The sequence below is a fragment of the Thalassophryne amazonica genome, chromosome 14 (assembly GCF_902500255.1).
Source record: "Thalassophryne amazonica chromosome 14, fThaAma1.1, whole genome shotgun sequence".
Taxonomy (NCBI): Eukaryota; Metazoa; Chordata; class Actinopteri; order Batrachoidiformes; family Batrachoididae; genus Thalassophryne; species Thalassophryne amazonica.
This window is the reverse complement of record NC_047116.1, coordinates 35,888,956-35,911,982: the sequence shown is the minus strand read 5'-3', so window position 1 is coordinate 35,911,982 and position 23,027 is coordinate 35,888,956. Positions and strand designations below refer to the sequence as shown.

General features: G+C 46.0%; 1 protein-coding gene and 1 long non-coding RNA gene across 4 annotated transcripts in view; one reads left to right on the top strand and one right to left on the bottom strand.

Moving 5' to 3' along the window:
* Nucleotides 1-23,027, top strand: part of trpm2 (transient receptor potential cation channel, subfamily M, member 2) — a 60,790-nt gene that overhangs the window by 4,121 nt on the left and 33,642 nt on the right. Inside the window, exons 4-9 of one of the 3 annotated variants that reach the window (XM_034186460.1) lie at nt 1,463-1,626; nt 1,735-1,915; nt 2,061-2,122; nt 11,532-11,732; nt 11,808-11,934; nt 18,437-18,558. In XM_034186460.1, coding sequence (XP_034042351.1) covers nt 1,463-1,626; nt 1,735-1,915; nt 2,061-2,122; nt 11,532-11,732; nt 11,808-11,934; nt 18,437-18,558 — 857 coding nt within the window. Of the gene's footprint in view, nt 1-1,462; nt 1,627-1,734; nt 1,916-2,060; nt 2,123-11,531; nt 11,733-11,807; nt 11,935-18,436; nt 18,559-23,027 lie in introns of those variants that run through there. The other 2 variants (XM_034186462.1, XM_034186463.1) reach the window with 2 other exon arrangements.
* LOC117524643 lies at nt 240-22,212 on the bottom strand. Its single transcript, XR_004564815.1, has 3 exons — nt 22,119-22,212; nt 12,254-12,259; nt 240-250 (listed from the first exon to the last, which is right to left on the bottom strand). It is a non-coding gene; the product is annotated as an uncharacterized LOC117524643 (long non-coding RNA).

The window sequence follows — 23,027 nt, the reverse complement described above, 5'->3', positions numbered from 1 at the left end:
AAGCGCCTTTCTGCATTACTATTCACACCAACACCACAGCCTCTGGAGCAATAGCTGGACTCGGACAAGTTGATTAGTATTTTAATGATCATAGAATTGATGTTCATGTTGTCATGCAAGGATTAACTGTTCATGAGTTTGGGGAGCGGGAGGGGGGAAGCCGCTCAGGGTTTTGAGATGGTGTTTTTTTTTTTTTCAAAAAGAGAGAGTTCAAATTGAATTGCGGCTGTAACAGCAACTCTTACTTTTGCTGGAGTTAAATAAACATTCTGAAAGAGAACCAAAATCCACGGCTGACTTCTCTGCAGCTGGGGATTTACAGTATGTTGTTGGTTGGCAGCAGCTATTACATGTTTGGTGATCCATAACTACATCTGTACATCTCCACAGCTGGACTGGCACTGACTGGCAGGTATGTCAATTTCTGCCACATATAGTACTTTGGGTTTACTTGACGTGTTTGTTATGCATTCGCAAATTGTCCACAAATCAAATGCAAAGCAGACATAATACAAATGCTTTATCCATGGCCAGTCTGTATGCATTTGCTACAACTTATTTTAGTTTGTGATGTGGATGTGGTCACTCGGGAGGAGCTCGGAGTCGAGCCGCTGCTCCTTCACGTCGAAAGAAGTCAGTTGAGGTGGCTCGGGCATCTTTTCCGGATGCCCCCTGGACGTCTCGCTGGAGAGGTGTTCCGGGCACGTCCCATTGGGAGGAGGCCCCGGGGAAGACCCAGGACACGCTGGAGGGACTACATCTCTCAGCTGGCTTGGGAACACCTTGGGGTTCCCCCGGAGGAGCTGGGGGAGGTGTGTGTGGATCGGGAGGTCTGGGCGGCTTTGTTTGAGCTGCTGCCCCCGCGACCCGACTCCGGATAAAGTGGAAGAAAATGGATGGATGGATGGATGTGGATGTGATAGGCACACAATACATCCGTTTTACACACTGTCCCAGTCCGCCGCCAATCTGCAAATCCCCGTCAGTTGCGGATATCAGCGGATAACGGCGGATATACAGCGCATAGCTTCAGTATGTATTGAGTATGTAAGGCAGATGTCATCCACAACCACAATTTTGTGCAGCTCAAAAATCCTGGCAACAGAAAAACGTGCCTCTGCGGATAATTGCTGACGTGTGGAAATGTCGGCTGACTCATACAAGAATTTTCACAGATACTGCGGATGTTTAGCGAATATGAGCCAATTTTGTGCCCAATTCATACGCAAATCTTCCTATACGCCAGTGGGACTGGGCCTTTAGATACTTTTCCCCCCCCTATTTTCACAGATAAAATGCATGGAATTTTTAGTAGCTTTTGTCATATGTTGTTCAGTCTTGTTTTCTTTAATGTTGGTGAAAAAGTATGTGAGCTGAATCAACACAAGGTGCACACACCATGTTCTGTAAAGATGAGTGGTTTAATTGTTTTGGGTAAATGGCCAGTATTGCTTTTTTACAGGTGCATGGATCATCACCGGTGGTACCCACACAGGCGTGATGAAGCATGTTGGACAGGCGGTGAGGGATTATGCCCTGAGCAGCTCCATGCAGGGCCAGATTGTAGCCATTGGAGTGGCCACATGGGGAACGCTGCACAACAGGAAGACTTTGGTTAATCCAGAAGTAAGATCCATTTACACATGTGGGTTGTGACTTTTTGTGCTGACAACAGAATGCACATGCGGAAAAAAATGTTATGATGTTGATATTATGAAATGAAATATTCCACAGGGTTCTTTCCCTGCAGAATATGTGACAGATGTCCAGGGTCAGGGCCGAATGTGCTGCATTGACAACAACCACACCCACTTCTTGCTCGTGGACGATGGGACTCATGGACATTACGGTGTGGAGATCGAACTGCGCAGCCGTCTGGAGAAATGCATTTCTGAGAAGCGTCTTGGAAGCCAAGGTAAAAAAAAAAAAAAATCAATAAATAGCTAAATAAATAAAAATTAAAGCTAATGCAGGGTGTCATTACAGATAGCATCACGAAGTGTTTTTCTCTAATTGCCCCCATTTTCAATATTGAATTCTTTAATTTTTTTTATCTTCAGAGAGTTGTGTGACAATCCCAGTGGTGTGTGTGGTTTTAGATGGAGGACCAGGTACTCTCAATGTAAGTCATCAGTTACTTTATCTCTATCTAATTTAATTTATTGAATCCATTAGCTTCTGCATCAGCAGTACCTAATCTTGCAGGAGTCTGTGTTATACATTTTAATGCACAAACTATCAGGTGTGGCACAAACTGTATGGACATGACTGCAAACTCACACGACTGATAAGAGTTCAAAAAGGAGTTTAATTGGTTCAACAGGCAGGTGGTCGGTACACGTGTGGTCCAACAGCGTGGCAGAGGTAGCAGACAGACGAGAGACTCAGGCATAGTCAACAAACAGGCACAGGTTAAAATACACAGGACAAAACTAGGCATGGGACAGAGGCTGGAAAGTGACACAAAGTCGACGATCTGGCAGTGAGCTGTGAGACTGTGAGGGCTTAAATAACTGGTGGCGTAATTAGTGAAACAAGATGCAGGTGTCAGTGAAAGTTCTGGAAGGGGGTGTGACTAGTGAACAAAGATAAGCATGGGGCAAGATAGTGAAGGCAGGAAAACAGAGTGGAGTGATGAAAGAGACAAAGACACGTGAACTGGTGCAAGAGCGGAGGTGGATGAAAACACAGAGCAAAAAGAGTAATAGTGAGAGACAAAGACACAAGGGCTGGTGCAGGGGTAGTCAAATAAGAAGGGCAGACACTGAGAACAAAGATGAATCAGAAAGCAAAGACAGAATGCAGAACAACTATGACCGGCAACAACCTAAGCATGAACATATGAACTGAAAACACAATTGAGAAGAGCAAAATAAACTACTGATAAACAGAGAATAAATAAACCCGGTGACTACAGAATAATGCAATAAATAGAACAAGATAATTGAAACAGAAAATGCAACAAATAACAAGTGGAACATCAGATCAGCAACACTGAAGATAAATAATAACAAATCCCTGTGACTAAAGCATAATATAATAAATGTGATAAACAGAATGAAACTAAGACCAAAGCAATATAAGGGACCAAGAGTGAAAGCAAATAATAAACTCGAAGCACTCGGAGAGCGCAAACCTCCGCCAAGGCCATAGGGTCACTGACGTCACATGGAATACACTTTGGCAAAGAGACATTCCAAGTCATTTCACGCATCTACCATCATGTTTCATGCTCAGTGATAAATCCTCTGGGGACTGAGGGTGTTTTTTGGGCAGTTCACTTGCCTGGCAGAAATGTTTTATTATTGCTGTTAACAGCTCTCCCTGCATCCCACAATCAAGTTTTATGTCTGTTTTTTTTTTCAGGACAACCTGTACTTTCAAAATATATATGCTATAGTTGTGTTTTATAAGTATAATAAAGGTTTACAATCAGAAATAAGAAAGAAAAAAGTAAAGCGGATAATAATTTTCCACACACATTTATTCAAAACACACAGCAAACTATAATAAACTAGTAACACATCACTCCTAAAAACAATCTTTGGTGTGTCACGTGAGGTGAATCTGCCCTACGATTGGATTTTGGAAAACCATGTGACGGTGAACCTGTTATGTGTCGACGCGGGTTGAGGAGCGGACCTGCGTCTGACGGAACCCAGCGCTAAAATAACCAGAAAGCGGTTCAAATAACAGAAACAATTTATTGAGTCACCCTCTGGTGCTAAACAAAGTGTAGAAACTAAAACAGCATCATTCTGGTGGAGTGAAGGCTGGCACGCTCTCCAGCGCCCAAAAGGATCGAAGCCCGGCGCTTCTGGACTCACTGTTACCGCCAAACACCCCCCAGGTGGACACGACAAACTGACTCTCTGCGAAGGATAGAAGAGGTGAGGTAAGTCAGCAGTTACAACCAATATCCTTCAAAAGACACACACCATCAGCAACACATTCAGGTCTGTATTTTAAGCTTTATGCAAATGAGCAGCTTCTCACAACAGGTGGAGGATCACTTGTCCGCACGCCACAGCAGTGAGAAGCGAGCTGCACAATTCTCATCACAATTCAAATCTACTGCGTAACAAAATACCAAGTTACTATCAACAAGTAGTCAAACAATTAATCACCTCTGATGTGTGCTGACAGCATGTGTCCCTCACCCTTCCTGCTTCACAGGCACGATGTGTCAAACCCAGGCGCGGTCCTCAGCGTCTCACAAACGAACATCACAAGATCGAGTTCCCGGCAATTCTGCTTGAATCACACATGGCTTAAATGCAGAACGCCATCTAATTATCTGCTTCAGCTGAAAGTCTTTAAGGTTGCATGTGAGCACCATCCACAGGTGCTGCACATGATGTTGATGAGGGTGAAGGACTCTTCTGTCAGCACCTTCTCCACAGACAAATCAGTTTTCATACCACCTGGAGAGCAAAGAAAAGAAAAGAACACCAAAATGTCCAGCCACACCCCCCCAACACACAACAGAACCAATTCCGATTGGACACTCACATTGCTCACATCATCACACAGCTTCTATGAGGAGTACAAAGATGGTGGACAGTGGCTCGAAAGTCCGTGGAGTTAACTTTTCAGCAAAAAAAGTAGGTTTCTATCTCATATCATTAAAAAGTTATTTACAATTTAGTGAAGCTTGGTCTCAGCCATCGTATACGATGGCGTCGGCCCCAGAGGTTTAAACCCTTAGATCTTCAGCAAATGTATTTATAAAGAGAAACTGCATGAACTACACAAGTCTTTTTTATTTTCTAATAAGTTTATTCAATGAGAAGAAACAAATACTAAATTATTGTTGTGTCATAACTTAATTTTTGTTCAGCCTTTGTGACCCGTCTTCATGAAGTTAGATGCAAAAATGTTGAAATCAGCCCTATCCTGCAATGATAAAGAATCCTTTAAAAAATTACTGGATCCGGGTCATGTTCTGGTTCATTACCAAAATTTAATGACTTCTCAGTTAGGCCAAGATACACCCCTGGTAAAAATTTCATTGAAATCCCTTGAGGATTTTTTGAGTCATCCTGCTAACAACAAACCATCCAACAAACAAACGGACGCGACCGAAAACATAACCTCCTTAGTGGAGGTAACAAGGCAAAACTAAATACATGGCAAAGAAAAGATACACAGAGACAAAAAGAAACAAAACCAAACATAACTGAAGCCTGACCATGGCAACCTGATATAATACAAATAAAACACAGAAGATTCAGAACATGAACCCATCATGGGCAGGAGCATGACACAAACAAACATCAGAAATAATAAAACAACAGTTCATACAAGTAAACAGAACACAATTAAAACAAGACTGGATTTTTGTCAGTAAATACAAAATAAGCCAGGTCTGCCTGTTGGGAAAGTGTAGTGACACGGACCCACAACAGAGGGCGTAAATGAACGGACAATGAAAGAGTCGAATATGAACGCTTTACTGTTGTGAATGAGCACAACCACCATACAGAGGAATACAGAATTTTGCAAACAGTCAATCCACAAAGGTGACGTGTGGGCAGGCTTGAGGATAGAAGACGTCTGTCCTGAGAAGAACCGGAACCACACGATTTCCTCCGCCACCGAACCCGGAGAATACTGGAGCCGCCAAGTCCCGAGTCCCCAGGTGGCCACCGTCTCCGAATGTCGGATCTGGTACTGCTGGCGAGGAGCAGAAACAATAAGATGTGGGTGTGTGTAGACCCAGTAACAACAATGGTGGGGATTCCACCTCCACCTCAAACACAGTAACACAGTTGTGCAGAGCCTGAGTGCTACTTATCCGTTTTGGCGTGAGGGGTGAAGAGCGTCACTCCTACACAGTCCACAAAACCCAGCACCCAGCTGAAAGTAGCTACAGAAACTCCTGCAAACACTCAGAGCACAAATACAAGTGCGTTTGGTACCAAACAGAACGGCTGAGAGTTTACCTTTACAGGTCGATGATATCTCGGCAACGAGGTGGAGATGACGTCCGGGTTTTATGGAGTAGTATGATGAAGTGTAGATGGGTGACAGCTGTCATGAGATAATGAGTGACAGCTGTCACCCCCGGCTGTGTCCGTGGCGGCAGTGCCCTCTCGTGCCTGAAGCCCGCACTTCAGGCAGGGCGCCCTCTTGTGGTAGGCCAGCAGTACCTCCTCTTCTGGCGGCCCACACAACACTGCCAGCAGGTACATATGGGGTCCAGTCCCCTATGTGGATTGCCTCCCCACCCTTGGAAGTGCCATGCAACTTGTAACAATGCAACTGTAGGGATGCAGGTCAGCCCCACAGAGCCAAACGATTTGCTATCAAGAGGACTAATTTTAATCAAGACTTCCATTCTGTTTCAGCACATCCACTAAATCACCATGTGCATGAGATGCTGTGGGTATCGGTAGCTATGACGTTATCCGTCTGTCAGTAGATCTTCATTAAAATATTAAAAATTTAATTCAACTTAATTTCTGTTCAACCAAGTGTGTTCAAATGGCAACAACACTGACAGATATGTTCTCTTTGTGGTACATATAAGGGTCAGAGGTGATGGTCATATTTGGAAACAATTCAGTTCTATAAGGTGCCAAATCACATCATTCACTCCAAGGGTCTAAACTATCAGACACCACAACAAATAAAAAACCAATGTCATAAACATTGTGGTGAAAAATAAAAACCGCACATGAACAGTGTTCTGAGCACTTGCATTTTAAAATGTGAGGCATAAATTCTATTTTTTGTTTGTGTAGTGTTTGCTGGAAAAACAATCAAAAGCTGTTTGGTACAAGTCAGACTTAGCTGAGCTTTCTTTGTTAGCAGTAGCTCCATCTTGGTGATGAAGTCTTCACTCTCAGCTCGTCTGTAACCCCAGTGATGACCTGGGCCTCTATCAGCTGGTCGGCCACAGGAAGAAGATTTCTCAGCCTCCGTGACACCATCCATTGTGCCGGGCTGCAGCACATGCCCTCAGTGGGTGTGTTCCTCCAGTGTAGAAAAGCCTTCCAGAGGTCCTCGTTGGCACAGTCTGCTTTTCTGCATAGGCCCTTCATAATCTCAACTGCAGACTCTGCTTCGCCGTTAGCATTTGTGTGTCTCGGAGAGAACGTGACATACTCGAAGGCCCACTCCCTCGCAAAAACTCTCCACAGTCAAACTGGCTTCCATAGTCTGAAATGAACCGGTCAGGTATGCTGTACTGTGCAAACTTTGTCTTACATCTTCTGATGGCTGTTTCTGCTGACAGATCTGGGAGTAGATCAATGTCCCAGAAGTCAGTATAGTGATCCACCATGAGCAGGAAGTCCTCCCTTGTGTAGCTGAACAGGTCCATGTTCACCAGCTGCCAGGGACGTGTGGGGAGCGGGTGTTGCTCGTGTGCGTACTCTTTACACACTGAGCACTGCTGCACAGTCTTTGATTTCCCCCCTGGATGTTTGACCAGTAGAGAGTATCGCAAGGCCTGTCTGTAGCAAGCCTCACCCCCCACGTGGTTGAAGCGGATCCGTCTTAGCATCTCCGGACGCATAATTTTTGAAATGATGACGCGCTGGCTCCTAAAAAGCACACCGTCTTGTGCACTTAATTCATGGCTATGGGGCTCTCCTCCTTGTGTTCTGGGCACACCCCCAGCAAGACCGACTTGAGTGCTTGAAGACACACATCCTCCTCTGTGTTTTTGAATCTGTGTGGGTCATTGGGTGGTGACGTTTAGATAGTTTGCTTGCTGAATGGCTGCTGCGTCATACTGCTCCTGCTGCCTGCATTTCACATCTGTACCGAGTGTCCACTCTCTGTGACGGGGTGGTGGCCCTGCTGAGCGTGTCACTTATGTACATTTCAAGTCCTGGCTTGTACACTACTGTGAGGCTGTATTTCTAAAGTGTAGAGAGCATGCTCTGCAAGTGCTTCGGTGCACTGAGAAGGGCTTTCGTGAAGATTGACACTTGCAGGCGGTCTCTGCAGTCCTATCACCCCTCCCATATAGGTAGTCATGGAAACGTTGACAAGTGAATATGATGCTCAGGAATTCCTTCTCAATTTGCGCATAGTTTTGCTTCATCTGGTCAAGTGCGTGGGAGCGAACGCCACCGGCAGTCCCCCCTGAAACAGGCAGCAGCCCAAACTGGTTTGACTGGAGTCGCTCTGTATTGTGACTGGCTGGCTGACATCATAATAATGTAGTCAGCGTCTTGATTTCTTTCATAGGAGTATCATGTTTGGGCAATCAGCACCACGGCACCTTCTTATCCAGCAACATTCTTAGCAGGCACCTCTGACAAGCGCTGAATTTAAGCTATCTGCAGAATGAGCATTCTCCAAAACTGAAGCTAAAATTTCAAGCAGTGTAGCTTCGAGTTCAGTCATAATTGAGGGTCTAATGCATCGCTGCAGTAATAAAGGTTGTTGCTCCACTAAACGTGGCAGCGTAAATGTAAATCTAATAAATGAGTGGTCAGAGACCACTGATACAAGGGGAAAGATATTGATATTCGTGACAGCAATGCCACATGCGAGAACCAAATCCAGGGTATTTCCACTAATGTGTGTCGGATCCTGAATGCATTTTGAAATCCTAATGCATCCACAATTTCCATAAATGATTTGCAGAAGGGATCAGAGGGCTTATTTATATGAATGTTAAAATCACCAATAATCAAAATACACCCACTGAGCTCATCCACACGCTGTTGTAAAGCCACAGTCTGAGACTTTTCTGGAGAGGCACTCTAGGTGCCAGTCTCATCTTGTCTTTTATGCTCATCACATTGCTGGTGGCTCCAGAGGCAAGCTGGCACCTCTGGACTCCTCTATGCAGGGACAGGTTTACAAACTACTTTTTCCTTTGTGTTCACAGCCTTCATGCTCTGAGCTGTGTATACATCTTTCTCATTGCGGTGGCTGTCCTCCAGGTCCCCTGGCAATGGGTCATCCACAGAGTTCAACTGACGTGCTTGTTGGATTCAGGATTCAAGGATTCAAAGGAGTTTACTGTCATATGCACATAGGAACATGTTCCCTGCACAGTGAAATGTGTTTACTGCATTTAACCCATCCTAATTGCCAGTTAGGAGCAGATTTCGTCTTTACAGCACCCGGGGACCCAGCTCTAGATGTATGTCCCTGCCCTGAGTCACGAGCAGGGCTGAGCAAACCTTGACCGGCTTCATGACACACTTAACAAACAACAACACACATAAGCCGGTCCGGTACATAAACACACATAAAAGCACACACAAGGAAAGTATTGGGAAAGAAAAAAACCTCCATTGCTGCTGTGTTGAACACACACAGCACCACTGAAGCAAAAAAAACCCCCATAAGCACAGAAAACAGTCACAGAAAAACAGTAAACAATCAAAGCAGACAACAGACGACAGCCGAGACTTGAATGTGTCCAGTGTTCAGACAGACAGCCCGGAGGCCGCCCTTGGCGCCATCAACAGGCCTTATCTGCCCATCCTGGGGGGGGATCCCAGTCCTGAATCAGTCCACCAGAGTCCAAGGTCCCACAGTCAACATCACAAGACTGGGAGGGGGAAAGACAAGAGAGGAGTGTTCCTCGGGGGGAGGATTTTATCTCAGCGGCCTTGAAGGGCAGCTGGTGTTTGGAAACCAAACAGATATCCAGATTAACAGACGCCTGAAAGATTCCACTGTCTGAAACTTCAGAGTGGCTCCCAAATACATCTGAATAGAGGAGAAGAGATGTGGTCATTACTGACGATCAAAGCGGTTTTCCAGTGCATCCATTCTCCCCGAGATGGATTCCAACGTGCGGTTAACATCCGCCGACTGAGCTGACACTGCCCTTCCAATTGAATCGATCATGTGGGGCAGCCTGGATGGGCCAATTAATGCAGACTTCACCTACTTAATTTTCCGGTAAACCAGTGCTATGGCCGCTCCACACAGCAGAAACCCGGTCACCACAGCTCCAAATAAGTAAACATCTTCAACGTCCTCCACAGACAATGTGTACAGGCACATGACTTGCCACCTCCGCCAGCTGTCCATCACGTAACCCGTCACATGTGTCCCGGCAGGACAGGTCGGGTCCTCCGCTCCCGAGTGTCTTGTAGAAAAAATAGTATCAATTGCTTTCAGAGACCACTTGATTAGATCCATTTTGCCGTTTCCAGAGGAGCAGGGCTGGCAGCCTCACAGACAAACACGCTACAGTAGCAGGAAAGTTGGGGAGGGAGGAGGAAAGAAAAATGTGACCGTCCCGACCGAGAGCAAGAAGGCAAAAAAAAAAAAGTGTTGGCCACTTTTCATGCATACTTTGGCAGTGATTAGCAGTGCCACACGTGCAGTGCCGCAAGTGACATGACTTTATAAACACAGGGCACAGGTCTCGTGTCCGTCTGTGTGGTGTGCCACAGTACCTGCATTCACCTGTGCTTCTCTGTGGCTGTGCAGAAGTGTTGGTGGAGTCGGCCGGTGTGGTGGTAGGTCTCCATCCTGGTTGCTGTCCATGTGCCACATTGATACTCCCTGGCCACAGCACTGCTAAGTGACATGGATTTTAATTTATTGTCCAACACCTCCACTGCACGGCCAATGTCAATAGCCTCTTCCAATGTAAGGTCCTTTTCTGTTAGCATGTGTGGTGTGACGCCCTCATCAGTTATTTTAATAACAAGCCTGTCCCTTATGATCTCATCTCTCATAGCTCCAAAATCACGTATGGCAGCTTTCTCTCTGTCTTGTGACAAAAGCATCCATGGATTCTCCTTCCTCTTGCTTAAGGTTGCCAAAAACATACCTCTCAATGATGACCTTTTTGTGGGTGTGAAGTATTGCTCCCGCGTCATTCTGCTCTTCTGCTGTGAATCTCAGGTTGTGCTTGTAAACATGATGGAAGTCCTACCCCTTTAGCCTCCTGGGCATTGCTGCCCTCACTGGCTTCTCTGCCTTATTGATCCCGGAATAATCTTCAAACTCTGATCGAAAGCTTTTCCAGTTGCTGTGAAGATCCCCAGCCATCTTCATAGGCTCCAGTGGTGGAATGTTGGAAGCCATCATCTCGGCATGGTGCTAACACTCGCAGGCTAAATGGAACTCCTAACTAAGCGTAGCAAAGTAAATAAAGGCACACAGTCTCAGCAACAAGGCAACGTAGGGCTCACTCTGGGTTCCAATACAGCTTCTAACCTCATGTTCCAGGTGTAGGTGCATAGATAATAACAACCAGTCAGGCTGTGTCTCTCAGTCATATGTATGCACCGGCTGTGCACATAACAGAACAGGTGGGTTACACAGAACAGTGCATAAACATGCGTGCCCCCAGAGGGAGCTGTTGGCTGCATAACATTACCATACAACAGTAAATGGAAATTCAAATGGTTTGTGTGTGTATGTAAGACACAAATCACTTGCAAATTTGGGGGGAAAAAATCTTGCTGTTAGCCAAGTAAGTGTCATAGAGTAGATTATGTTGGACATACTGACGTTTTTCTGCATGTGATACCTCTAGCTGAAAATTGATTCCACTCAAGCTTCTTTCATAAACTGTCTGTTGTGTCTCCTCATAGACCATCTATAATGCCATGCTAAATGGGACACCATGTGTGATCTTAGAGGGCTCTGGGAGAATAGCTGATGTGATTGCTCAGGTGTCAGGTTTGCCAGTCTGCAGGGTCACTATTGCCCTCATGCATCAGTTAATGAAAAAGTTCTTTGGACACGAGTATCAAAGGTTCTGTGACCTCAAGATTATAGAATGGACCAAGAAGGTATTTGAAAATAATGCATATTCAGCCCTTTTTTGACAAAAGGCATCCAACCTGAATTTGATGTATCACTTGCAGATTGTGTTTGTTTTTCTCATCCAGATTCAGGACATAATCAGGATGCCACATTTGCTGACAGTCTTCAGAGTGAGTGAGGATAAGCACGGGGATCTGGACGTGGCAATTCTACAAGCTTTACTGAAAGGTATTTTACCTTAATTACCTCAGAGGTACTTTGATACAACGCAGCATTACATTGAGGTTTAGGAAAGCATGCATTGCTTCTTAGCAAATGCATGGTGTTCCTGGAACCAGCGCACGCCCTTGTGGCCTTGCGCAAGACATAATAGATTTGTGTTTAGTGGATAGATAGATGTGTGGAAGAGATTTGAGCAAGGCAAGCTCCCTGCAGATGTAATGTTACTCTTTAGAAAAGTAACTGGGCTATAGCGATAAATGTTATGGGATCACAATCCTGGAGAGATAATCTTGCTGATATTTTTGGCTTTTCTATACAGGGAGACACTTTGCTTTGATACCTGCACCCCAGCAGACCACAGCAAGGTAGATGATGCTCGCAACAACAGACTGATAGAACATCTGGAGCATTCTGTTACATACATTAAAGGATCTGAGCCTCCTCATGAAGTAAAGCTGGCTCGGGTCCTTCTTGTAGACCAGTGGTGTCCAAAATATTCCACGAAAGGCCAAGACGGTGTCGGTTTTCTTTGCAACCACTGACTCCAGCAGGTGATTTCACTGATTAACATCAGTTTGAGCAGATGGATGAGTTCATCAGTGAAATCACCTGCTGGAGTCAGTGACTGCAAATAAAACCTGCACCCTCTTGGCTCTTCCTGGAATACTTTGGACACCAATGTTATAGACGGTCTTTGTGTTCGTAGACCACTCCGGTTTATTGTGCAGGTAGATGCCCAGATAATTATATAATAGTTCCACTGATGCAGGCTGAAGAAGGTGGGGGCTTGTTTTTTCTTCCTGAAATACACCACCATCTCCTTGGTCTTTGCCACTTTCAGATGCAGGTGATTCTCCTCACACCACCTCATGAACTGGTCAACCAGGTCCCTATACTCATCCTCCCAACCATTTTCCACATACAAAACTATGGCCGTGTCATCAGAAGATTTCTGTAGGTGACACGACTCAGTGCAGTACTTAAAGTCTGCAGTGTAGGTGATGAAAATGAATACTCATGAACTCCAAACTTGCTAAACTGTCCTTTCATATACTGTCTTTCTTGATCATAATTTGTATATTTGTGATTGCGTTCATAATAGTCTCCTAATCAAATAAATCAGTTAGCTGCTTTCCTATTAGGCCTTATGTTGCTGTTGTTGGGAAGGTGTCGTGACACGGACCCACAACAGGGGGCGTTAATGAACGGACAATGGATAAGCCAAAAAATAACAATTTAATGTTGTGAATCGCACAACGAAGTACAGACAATAACAATATTGTGGAATGTCAATTATACACAAGGTGACGTGTGGGCAGGCTCGAAGATAGAAGACGTCTGGCAAGAGAAGAGCCGGATCCCACACAGCTTCCACCACCAACGGATCTGAAGAACACCGGAGCCGCCAAGCCCTGCGCCCCAGGTGGCCACTGTCTTCAGCAGTCAGACCCGGTACTGCTGGCAGAGAACAGAAACAGTATTGATGAGTGTGAGTTCGCACACTCAGTCTGTGTTCCTTTGGGAGGGAGCACCTCCACCTCCAATCACACACTCGTGCAGCTCCTGTCTAATCACTTATCTGGTTGGGGTGTGAAGCGAAGCCGTCGCTGATCACACCAAACGCCAATCCCACAGATGAGGAAAACACCACAGGAAAACGGCTGCAAAGAAGTTCAGAGTATTACTCAATGTTTTAGTTCAGCAGAGAAGATTACCTGAATGGTAGCTGATTTCTCGGCAGGGAGGTGGAGTTGCAGTCCGGCTTTTATGGAGGTTGACGTAGATGAGTGACAGCTGGTGGTGATGATGTGACAGCTGTCACTCCACTGGTTTCGGCGCCCTCTCGTGCTTGAAGCCCGCACTCCAAGCAGGGTGCCATCTGGTGGTGGTGGGCCAGCAGTACCTCCTCTTCAGCGGCCCACACAACAGGACCCCCCCCTCAACCGGGCGTAGAAGTCGGCCAGGAGGGCCGGGGTCCAGGATGAAGCTCCTCTTTACCCAGGAGCGTTCCTCGGGGCCATACCCCTCCCAGTCCACCAGATACTGGAACCCCTGACCCTTACGACGGACGTCCAGGAGCTGACGCACGGTCCATGCCGGCTCCCCGTCGATGATCCGGGCAGGAGGCGGTGCAGGTCCAGGGGTGCAGAGTGGTGAGGTGTGGTAGGGCTTGATAAGTGACACATGAAAGACAGGATGGATCCGCAGTGAAGCTGGCAGATGTAGCTTCACTGCGGCCGGGCTGAGGACTTTGAAGATGGGAAACGGTCCGATATACCTGTCCTTGAGTTTCTGTGAGTCCTCTTGAAGTGGGATGTCCTTTGTCGACAACCACACCTCCTGCCCGGGCTGGTATGCAGGGGCCGGGGAACGCCGGCGGTCTGCATGGGCCTTGGCCCTCGTCCAGGCCTTCAACAGGGCAGAACGTCCCAGGTGAGAGTGGCCACGACAGTGGACTCGGGGATGATGGTCTCTGTGGGGTGTGACAACTCGGCCTTGGCCTCCTCTTCATGCACCCGGGACAGGGCATCCGATCGTTGGTTCTTGGTCCCGGGGCGGTATGTAATCTGGAAGTCAAAGCGCCCGAAGAACAGTGACCAGCGGGCTTGCCTGGGGTTCAGCCGCTTGGCGGTCCGGATGTACTCCAGGTTCCGATGGTCCATGAAAACCGTGAAGGGCACCGTCGCTCCCTCCAACAGGTGTCTCCACTCTTCAAGAGCCTCCTTCACCGCCAGGAGTTCCCGATTGCCGACATCATAGTTCCTCTCAGCCGGAGTCAACCTGCGGGAAAAATAGGCACAAGGGTGGAGAACCTTATCAGACTCCCCGCTCTGGGACAGCACGGCTCCTATCCCTGAGTCAGAGGCATCCACTTCCACTGTGAACTGGCGATTAGGATCAGGCTGCTCCAGAACTGGTGCAGACGAGAACCGGCGTTTCAACTCCCTAAATGCAGCTTCGCACCGATCCAACCAGGTGAAGGGGACCTTAGTGGAGATCAGGGCTGTCAGGGGGCTAACTACCTGACTGTAGCCCTTAATGAACCTCCTGTAGAAATGTGCAAAACCGAGGAACTGTTGCAGTTTCCTACGGTTTGTTGGTTGGGGCCAATCTCTCACCGCCGCAACCTTGGCCGGATCAGGGGCGACGGAGTTGGAGGAGATTATGAACCCCAGGAAGGACAAAGAAGTGCGGTGGAACTCGCTCTTCTTTCCCTTCACAAACAGCCGGTTCTCCAACAACCGCTGTAGGACCTGACGTACATGCTTGACATGGGTCTCAGGATTCGGAGAAAAGATGAGTATATCGTCTAGATATACGAAGATGAACCGATGCAGGAAGTCCCGCAAGACGTCACTAACCAACGCTTGGAACGTCGCGGGCGCATTGGTGAGGCCGAACGGCATGACCAGGTACTCAAAGTGACCTAACGCGGTGTTAAGTGCCGTCTTCCACTCGTCTCCCTCCCGGATCCGAAACAGGTGATAAGCATTCCTAAGATCCAATTTTGTGAAAATTTGGGCTCCATGCAAGGGCGTGAACACTGAACACAGGTATCGGTTGCGAACCGTGATCTCGTTCAGCCCTCTGTAATCAATGCATGGACGGAGTCCGCCGTCCTTCTTGCCCACAAAAAAGAAACCAGCACCCATCGGGGAGGTGGAGTTCCGGATCAACCCGGCAGCTAACGAGTCCTGGATGTAGGTCTCCATTGATTCGTATTCCGGACGTGAGAGGTTGTACAGCCTGCTGGACAGGTACTCAGCGCCCGGTATCAAATCAATGGCACAATCGTACGGACGGTGTGGTGGCAGCGTGAGTGCCAGATCCTTGCTGAAGACGTCAGCAAGGTCATGGTACTCGGCTGGCACCGCCGCCAGATTGGGGGGGACTAAAACCTCCTCCTTAGCTGTCACACTGGGTGGAACCAAGGATCCTAAACACTCCCGGTGGCAGGTTTCGCTCCACTGAACCACAACCCCAGATGGCCAATCAATCCGGGGATTGTGTTTTAACACCCATGGAAAACCCAAAATCACTCGGGAGGTAGAAGGTGTTACATAAAACACAATCTCCTCCCTGTGATTCCCAGATACAACCAAAATCACGGGCTGTGTCTGGTGTGTGATTAGTGGAAGAAGGGTGCCATCTAGTGCCTGCACCGACAATGGTGATGGTACGGCCACTAGAGGGAGCCCAACCTCCTTTGCCCATCTGCTATCCAGCAGATTCCCCTCCGACCCCGTGTCCACCAGTGCTGGGGTGTGAAGGGTTAGATCCCCACTCAGGATCGTGACTGGGATACGTGCAGATTTTCAGGGTCTCCCCGCGTGGGTATTGTGACCCACCCTTAGCCCAGTCTCTAAGGACGAGTGCTGCTGTTTTGACTGTTTGGGGCATTCTCTCTGTGTGTGCTCGGTTGAGCTGCAGAGAAAACACTCTCCACGGATCAGCCTCCTTTGTCTCTGATCTGATCGCTTTTTCGCCCTGCTCATTTCCATAGCAACGTCAGCAGGGGGAGCTGTCGTCACGTGGAGAGCCCTGGCTGTGGAGCGTGGGGAAGTCGGCTCCCTTTCGGACCCGGGAGGAAGAGGGACGGCTTGTGCCTGACCACGCCCTTCGTCTCGCTCCTGTCGGTGTTCTGTTAATCGGTTGTCTAACCGTATAACCAGGTCGATAAGCCCGTCTAAATCCCGCGGCTCGTCCTTCGCCACCAGGTGCTCCTTAAGGACCAGGGACAGTCCATTTACAAAGGCGGCGCGGAGCGCAACAGCATTCCAGCCGGCTCACGCTGCCGCGATGCGGAAGTCGACTTCATACTTCGCTGCGCTCCGACACCCCTGTCTTATCGACAGCAGCACGCTTGAAGCGGTCTCGCCTCTATGGGGGTGGTCGAACACCTGTCGGAACTCCCTCACAAACTCAGTGTAAATCGTTAGGAGCCGTGAATTCTGCTCCCAGAGCGCCGTAGCCCAGGCGCGTGCCTCTCCTCGAAGCAAATTTATAACGTAAGCCACCCGGCTAGCGTCTGACGCATACATGACGGGACGCTGTGAAAAGATGAACGAGCACTGCATCAAGAAGTCCGCGCATGTCTCCACACAGCCTCTGTACGGCTCCGGAGGGCTTATGTATGCTTCAGGGGAAGGTGGGGGGGTTCGTTGAACGACCAGTGGAATGTCTGTCTCTGGCATTCGGTCAGCAGGAGGAGGTGCTGCAGCAGCGCCCTGAGCATGCGCTTCCACCTGGGCGGTGAGAGCCTCCATCCTTCGATTGAGAACAGTGCTCTGCTCGGTAACTAAGTCCAACCGAGCAGTAAAAGCGGTTAAGATGTGCTGCAGCTCACCTAACACGCCTCCTGCTGGCGCCTGTGCACCTCGCTCTTCCATTGGCTGTTCAAGCGATGGTTGACGCCCCTCGGGATCCGTCACGGTGGCCGAGAAATCCTGTTGGGAAGGTGTCGTGACACAGACCCACAACAGGGGGCGTTAATGAACGGACAATGGATAAGCCAAAAAGTAACAATTTAATGTTGTGAATCGCACAACGAAGTACAGACAATAACAATATTGTGGAATGTCAATTATACACAAGGTGACGTGTGGGCAGGCTCGAAGATAGAAGACGTCTGGCGAGAGAAGAGCCGGATCCCACACAGCTTCCACCACCAACGGATCTGAAGAACACCGGAGCTGCCAAGCCCTGTGCCCCAGGTGGCCACTGTCTTCAGCAGTCAGACCTGGTACTGCTGGCAGAGAACAGAAACAGTATTGATGAGTGTGAGTTCGCACACTCAATAATCCCACAGTCTGTGTTCCTTTGGGAGGGAGCACCTCCACCTCCAATCACACACTCGTGCAGCTCCTGTCTAATCACTTATCTGGTTGGGGTGTGAAGCGAAGCCGTCGCTGATCACACCAAACGCCAATCCCACAGATGAGGAAAACACCACAGGAAAACGGCTGCAAAGAAGTTCAGAGTATTACTCAATGTTTTAGTTCAGCAGAGAAGATTACCTGAATGGTAGCTGATTTCTCGGCGGGGAGGTGGAGTTGCAGTCCGGCTTTTATGGAGGTTGACGTAGATGAGTGATAGCTGGTGGTGATGATGTGACAGCTGTCACTCCACTGGTTTCGGTGCCCTCTCGTGCTTGAAGCCTGCACTCCAAGCAGGGCGCCATCTGGTGGTGGTGGGCCAGCAGTACCTCCTCTTTAGCGGCCCACACAACACTGTTACTGATTTCAGACACTGATTTTCACAACAGAAATAAGTAAAGTAAAATTATATTTTTACGCGGTGCTTATTTAATTCACAAAAGAGTTCAGGTTAATCAAAATGACCAGTTTTATAAATGCTAATGGAAGAAAAAGTCCCATCAGTTTTTGTGTAATCCTGTTAAACAACCAGCCAACAGATGGTGGAGATCACATTATCTGATTGAATGGATCTTAGAATAAAGATAACTGGAGTATCAGCTAATTGATGAAATGGTAAATTATCTGCACAGCTTCAAGATTCAGTGAATCTTTGGGAATTGAGAGCTGGAAGAGGCAGTTGGAACTGGCCATAGCTTGGAACCGGGTGGACATTGCAGAAACAGGGATCTTTATTGAGGAGAGCCACTGGAAGGTGAGACACCATATTACACATTATAACACAAATACCACTATCTGCATCAGGGTATTTCCAGATGACAGTGTAAATAAAGAAAACCTCTGTGTTATCTACGTGATCACTGTAACAACGTGAGCATACGGAGCAGTTGAGTAGGTTTATAACAATGAGTCTGTTCGAGTGCTGTTGTTGCTGTGGTCTGAAAACAGATCACTGCTTTGTGTGTAATAGTTTTACATGGATACCATTGACAGCCATTACGCAATACCTTTCAGTTGAATGTGAAAATGGAAATATTTTCAGCTACCATGAATAAAAATCACATTGTTTTCAACTCCTACAACAGAAAACTTTAGTGCCTACCTCCTGAGACCAAGCATTTAAAAACTCATGAGTTAATGTCAGTGAAACGCTACAGACATTTGACCTGTTGTCCTCAGTATCATTTTTGTATACTCCTGTATGGCCAACTTCAACTTTGTTTTCTAACCAGCCCCTCATATACGAGGTCTGTTAGAAAACTATCCGACCTTTTTATTTTTTAAAAAACTATATGGATTTGAAACGTGTGCTTGCATCAGCCAAGCTTGAACCTTCATGCGCATGCGTGAGTTTTTTCACGCCTGTCGGTTACGTCATTCGCCTGTGGGCAGGCTTTGAGTGAGCACTGGTCCACCCCTCTCGTCGGATTTTCATTGTCAGGGAAATGGCTGAGCGATTGGAGCAGCACTGAATCAAATTTTTCCAGAAACTGTGAGAGACAGCTAGGTGGAAACCATTCGGAAGATTCAGACGGCTTTCGGTGAAGATACTCTGGGCGTCACACAGATTAAGGAGCGGTACAACCGGAGTAAAGACGGCCCACAGCGGCGGAGGGCGCTCTGCACTCCGAGCGGCCATTGACAGGCTGAAACGACCAGATCATTTCCAAAGTGAAGGCTGTGTTGATCCGGGACGTCGTCTGACTACCAGAGAAATTGCAGAAGAGTTGGACATCAGCACTTTTGCGGCACATTCCACTGTTACAGGAGATTTTGTAATGAAAGACGTGCGGAGGAATTCGCGCATCGGGAAGGAGCCTCAATGGCGCGCAACAAAAAGCACGTCCGTGTTGGAAACTATTCGGAAGATTCAGACGGCTTTCGGTGGCTTTTCAGTCGAGTGAGTATCCGAGAAATTGTGTAACAGCTGGGCATGTCACAACATGTCCCGTGAGACTTCCAACACGGATGTACTTTTTGTTGCGCCATTGCCCATGATGTGACTGAACCAAAGTAACAAATTGATAAAACATGATCACATTGGAACAAAAACAATCAACTGAAATGTGTGAACATGATTACAAAAATAAACAAATGATGAAACAAACGTTAAAATAAATGCAGGGACCACAAGTGAACTAAAACTAAAAAAGTGAACAAATTATAGAAAAATAACTTAACTAAAATGGGGGGGAATTTTTTAAAAACATGACCACATGTTAACCAAAAGGAGTGAAACTATTGATTTTGAAAAGCGTGTAGAATGTGGTTTTGGAAAATATGCCGTATATATGCCGTATTCAAGATGATATATGCTGTATGTTGCTCTAAAATCTGTGTAGCCTTCTGCATGAATGCTGCCATCACAGAAGAGTAAATTAGCTTTGCCAAGGGCATTGACACAACCCCACATTATGACAGAACCTGGCTTTTGTACTTGTTGCTGATAACAATCCTTTTTGCCTGTAACACACAGCCTTGATTGTTTCCCCCCCAAAAAAGGATCTGGAGTGCTGATTATGTGTGACCACAGTACACATCTTCATTGTGTGATGGTCCAACACAGATGCCTGTAAGCCCAGAGACGTTGATCCTGCTTCAGGACAATGTTAACATAAGGCTTCTTTTTTGAACAATAACATTTTGAAGTGGTGTTTATGAATGTAACTCCATGTTGTGGTGCTTAACAAACATTTCCCATAGTATTCTCTTGCACATACAGTTATATCAGCTATTGATGAATGATGGTTCTTGATGCAGTGCCGTTTGAGCCTTTCCCCGTTTGTGGTTAATTTGTTGTCTGGTATGACCACGCATACACTGGTATAAGATGTCTACCTGCAAGCCCAGGGGACCCCAGGTCCTGCAATGATTCTCACTGCTGATGATCTGGCCTAGGCTTTTTATTGGCCTGAATATTCATGAGAAAATTGTTGAAACCCCTGTGCAGTAAAATGGAACCAATAATGCCCCCTGGTGAGATGAGGCCATCTACACCCTAAATGGCTTAATCTTTTTCCCCTAAAAGCAGGTGTTTTAACCCTCAAGCGACCGAGCTATTTTAGCGACTAATATGACCGAGTGAGGTTATTTATGACTCCTCCAACTTTATATTGGAATGCGTCTATATAAATGATTGGTTTAGAGTTCTTCATATGTAGTATACTCCCTAATACAGTTGTCCATCATCTAATCTAGTAAGGTACAAAATTTGATCATTATTTTACCAAAAAGTAGGCAAAAAACACACACTGATGACCTTGTCTGTTACATCATGTAAAAAGCACGTTTATTTCCTTGCATTTTTTTTCTTTGCATCAAAAATGAAAACAGTACATCATAAAAAGTAAAGTTTCATTGAATACAATATGTATTACAACGTGGTAGGATAAATTATAGCATCACAATTTCCATAACGATTCTATATCAGGGTGGTCTGAGATCTCGGAGGTACGATCTTCACTGCATGACACTGACTCATCTACATCAATGGAGGTATTTTTATACTAACTCTGGGCATCAAGAATCAGTTTCAGTGCTTATGCAGCTGTAAATCTTGGTATTCCAGGTCTGTTGGCCATGTTTCCCTGCTAAACAGTAAAATATATTGATTAGAGTTGGCAAATTACGATACCATCTGAAACTATGATGTCGAAAATCTCATAGATCTCTCTGGGGTCATAACCCAGCACACGTTTGGATTATAGTTGTCACATGGATCAGATTCTTTGAGCACATGCAGGACAAATAGATTGACAGATTCATAGTAGGAAACCTTTTTCCTATTTTCATTTGGGGAATGGTGCACAAACATACACCTGGGGTCATAAATAACCCCGCTAAGTCACTTGAGGGTTAAAAGGTCCCTGCCATGCCTTGTTCAGTGTAATTTTATGGTAAAAAAAAAACAAAGACAACATGTGGAAAAAGCTTATTTTATTCTTCAAGAATATGTAAAAACATCATAGCGTGGCAGGGACACTTTAAATCTTGTTCATCTTTTCTTTCTGCACCAGACAGAGCCTTTTTTTTTTTTTCCAATACCTTATTTGGTAGTCCATTTAAACAACCATACATCACACCCAAAATTAATCCTTTCATTTAAAATCAAAAACCCTTTTTTGTAAAGACTGAACCCTTTAATCACTGTAACATCATATTTGGTAATATGTTTTCCTGCTGTTAACTTCTTTAGGTTGTTTATGCCTTTCTTTGACTTTGAATATCATGACACATGAATAGTTACCATTCATTCTGTAAATAAAATGTCAACAAATTTCAAAAATAAAATACTGAGTTTACTGATTTGTTAACTTCAGCACATAAATGTATCATTCAAAAACCAACTCTGTTGCTCTGTGCCCCCAGACAGTGACAGCATCACTTCTTAAAATTGCATTTCTTCACCATCAGCGCTGAACTTTGATCAGTTCCTCAGTCTTTGGAGAGCAGGTTTCCTGTTTAAACCCTTCACACTCAGTTTAACAGACAACTTGACTTCATTTTCTGAACAACAAAAATCACTCATATTCATACAAGAAACATAAAGAAACTCTGGCTGCCAGTTTTCACGCATGGTAATTAATTCACGGCTGTTTTCTTTTCATTTGCAAACCTGCACTCGTGTTAAATTCAGTTTTATTACCCGACCCTTTCAGTTCCGGTTTTTCCTGTTTTTGCACACTGTCATTCTTTAGAACAGGCCAGGATCTAAATGTCTGAAATATCACAAATGTTCAATATCCACATCTTACGACAATTTTTAAAAAATAGTTCAATAATTTTCTTCAGCATTTGTTGACAAACTAATGATTCTCTGCCCATCTTTGCTCCTCAGTCTCAGCCTTTCATGGATACTGCTTTTTTGCATGATTCCAGCTGCCTGTTGACATCACCGGTTTGAAATGACATCTTTCTTTCTTTAAATTGACCTCATTACTGTCGCTAAATTTCCCTCGTCCCAACATTTTTGGAATGTGTTGCAGGCCTAAAGTGCAGGAATGGATGCATATTAACAATTAAAATGAATTTGGCCACACAAAACACAAAATATCTTGGGTTCATACTGCCTATAATGTGGTGTAAGAATCACTGTGTTTTCTTTGTTGTCAAGTTGCATTTTCCATAACGCACCAACTTTTTCTCATTTGGGGTTGAACAATGCATTGGTGAAATGTGAATGACCATGTGTTAATAGAAACAAAAACAAACATCATGATTTAA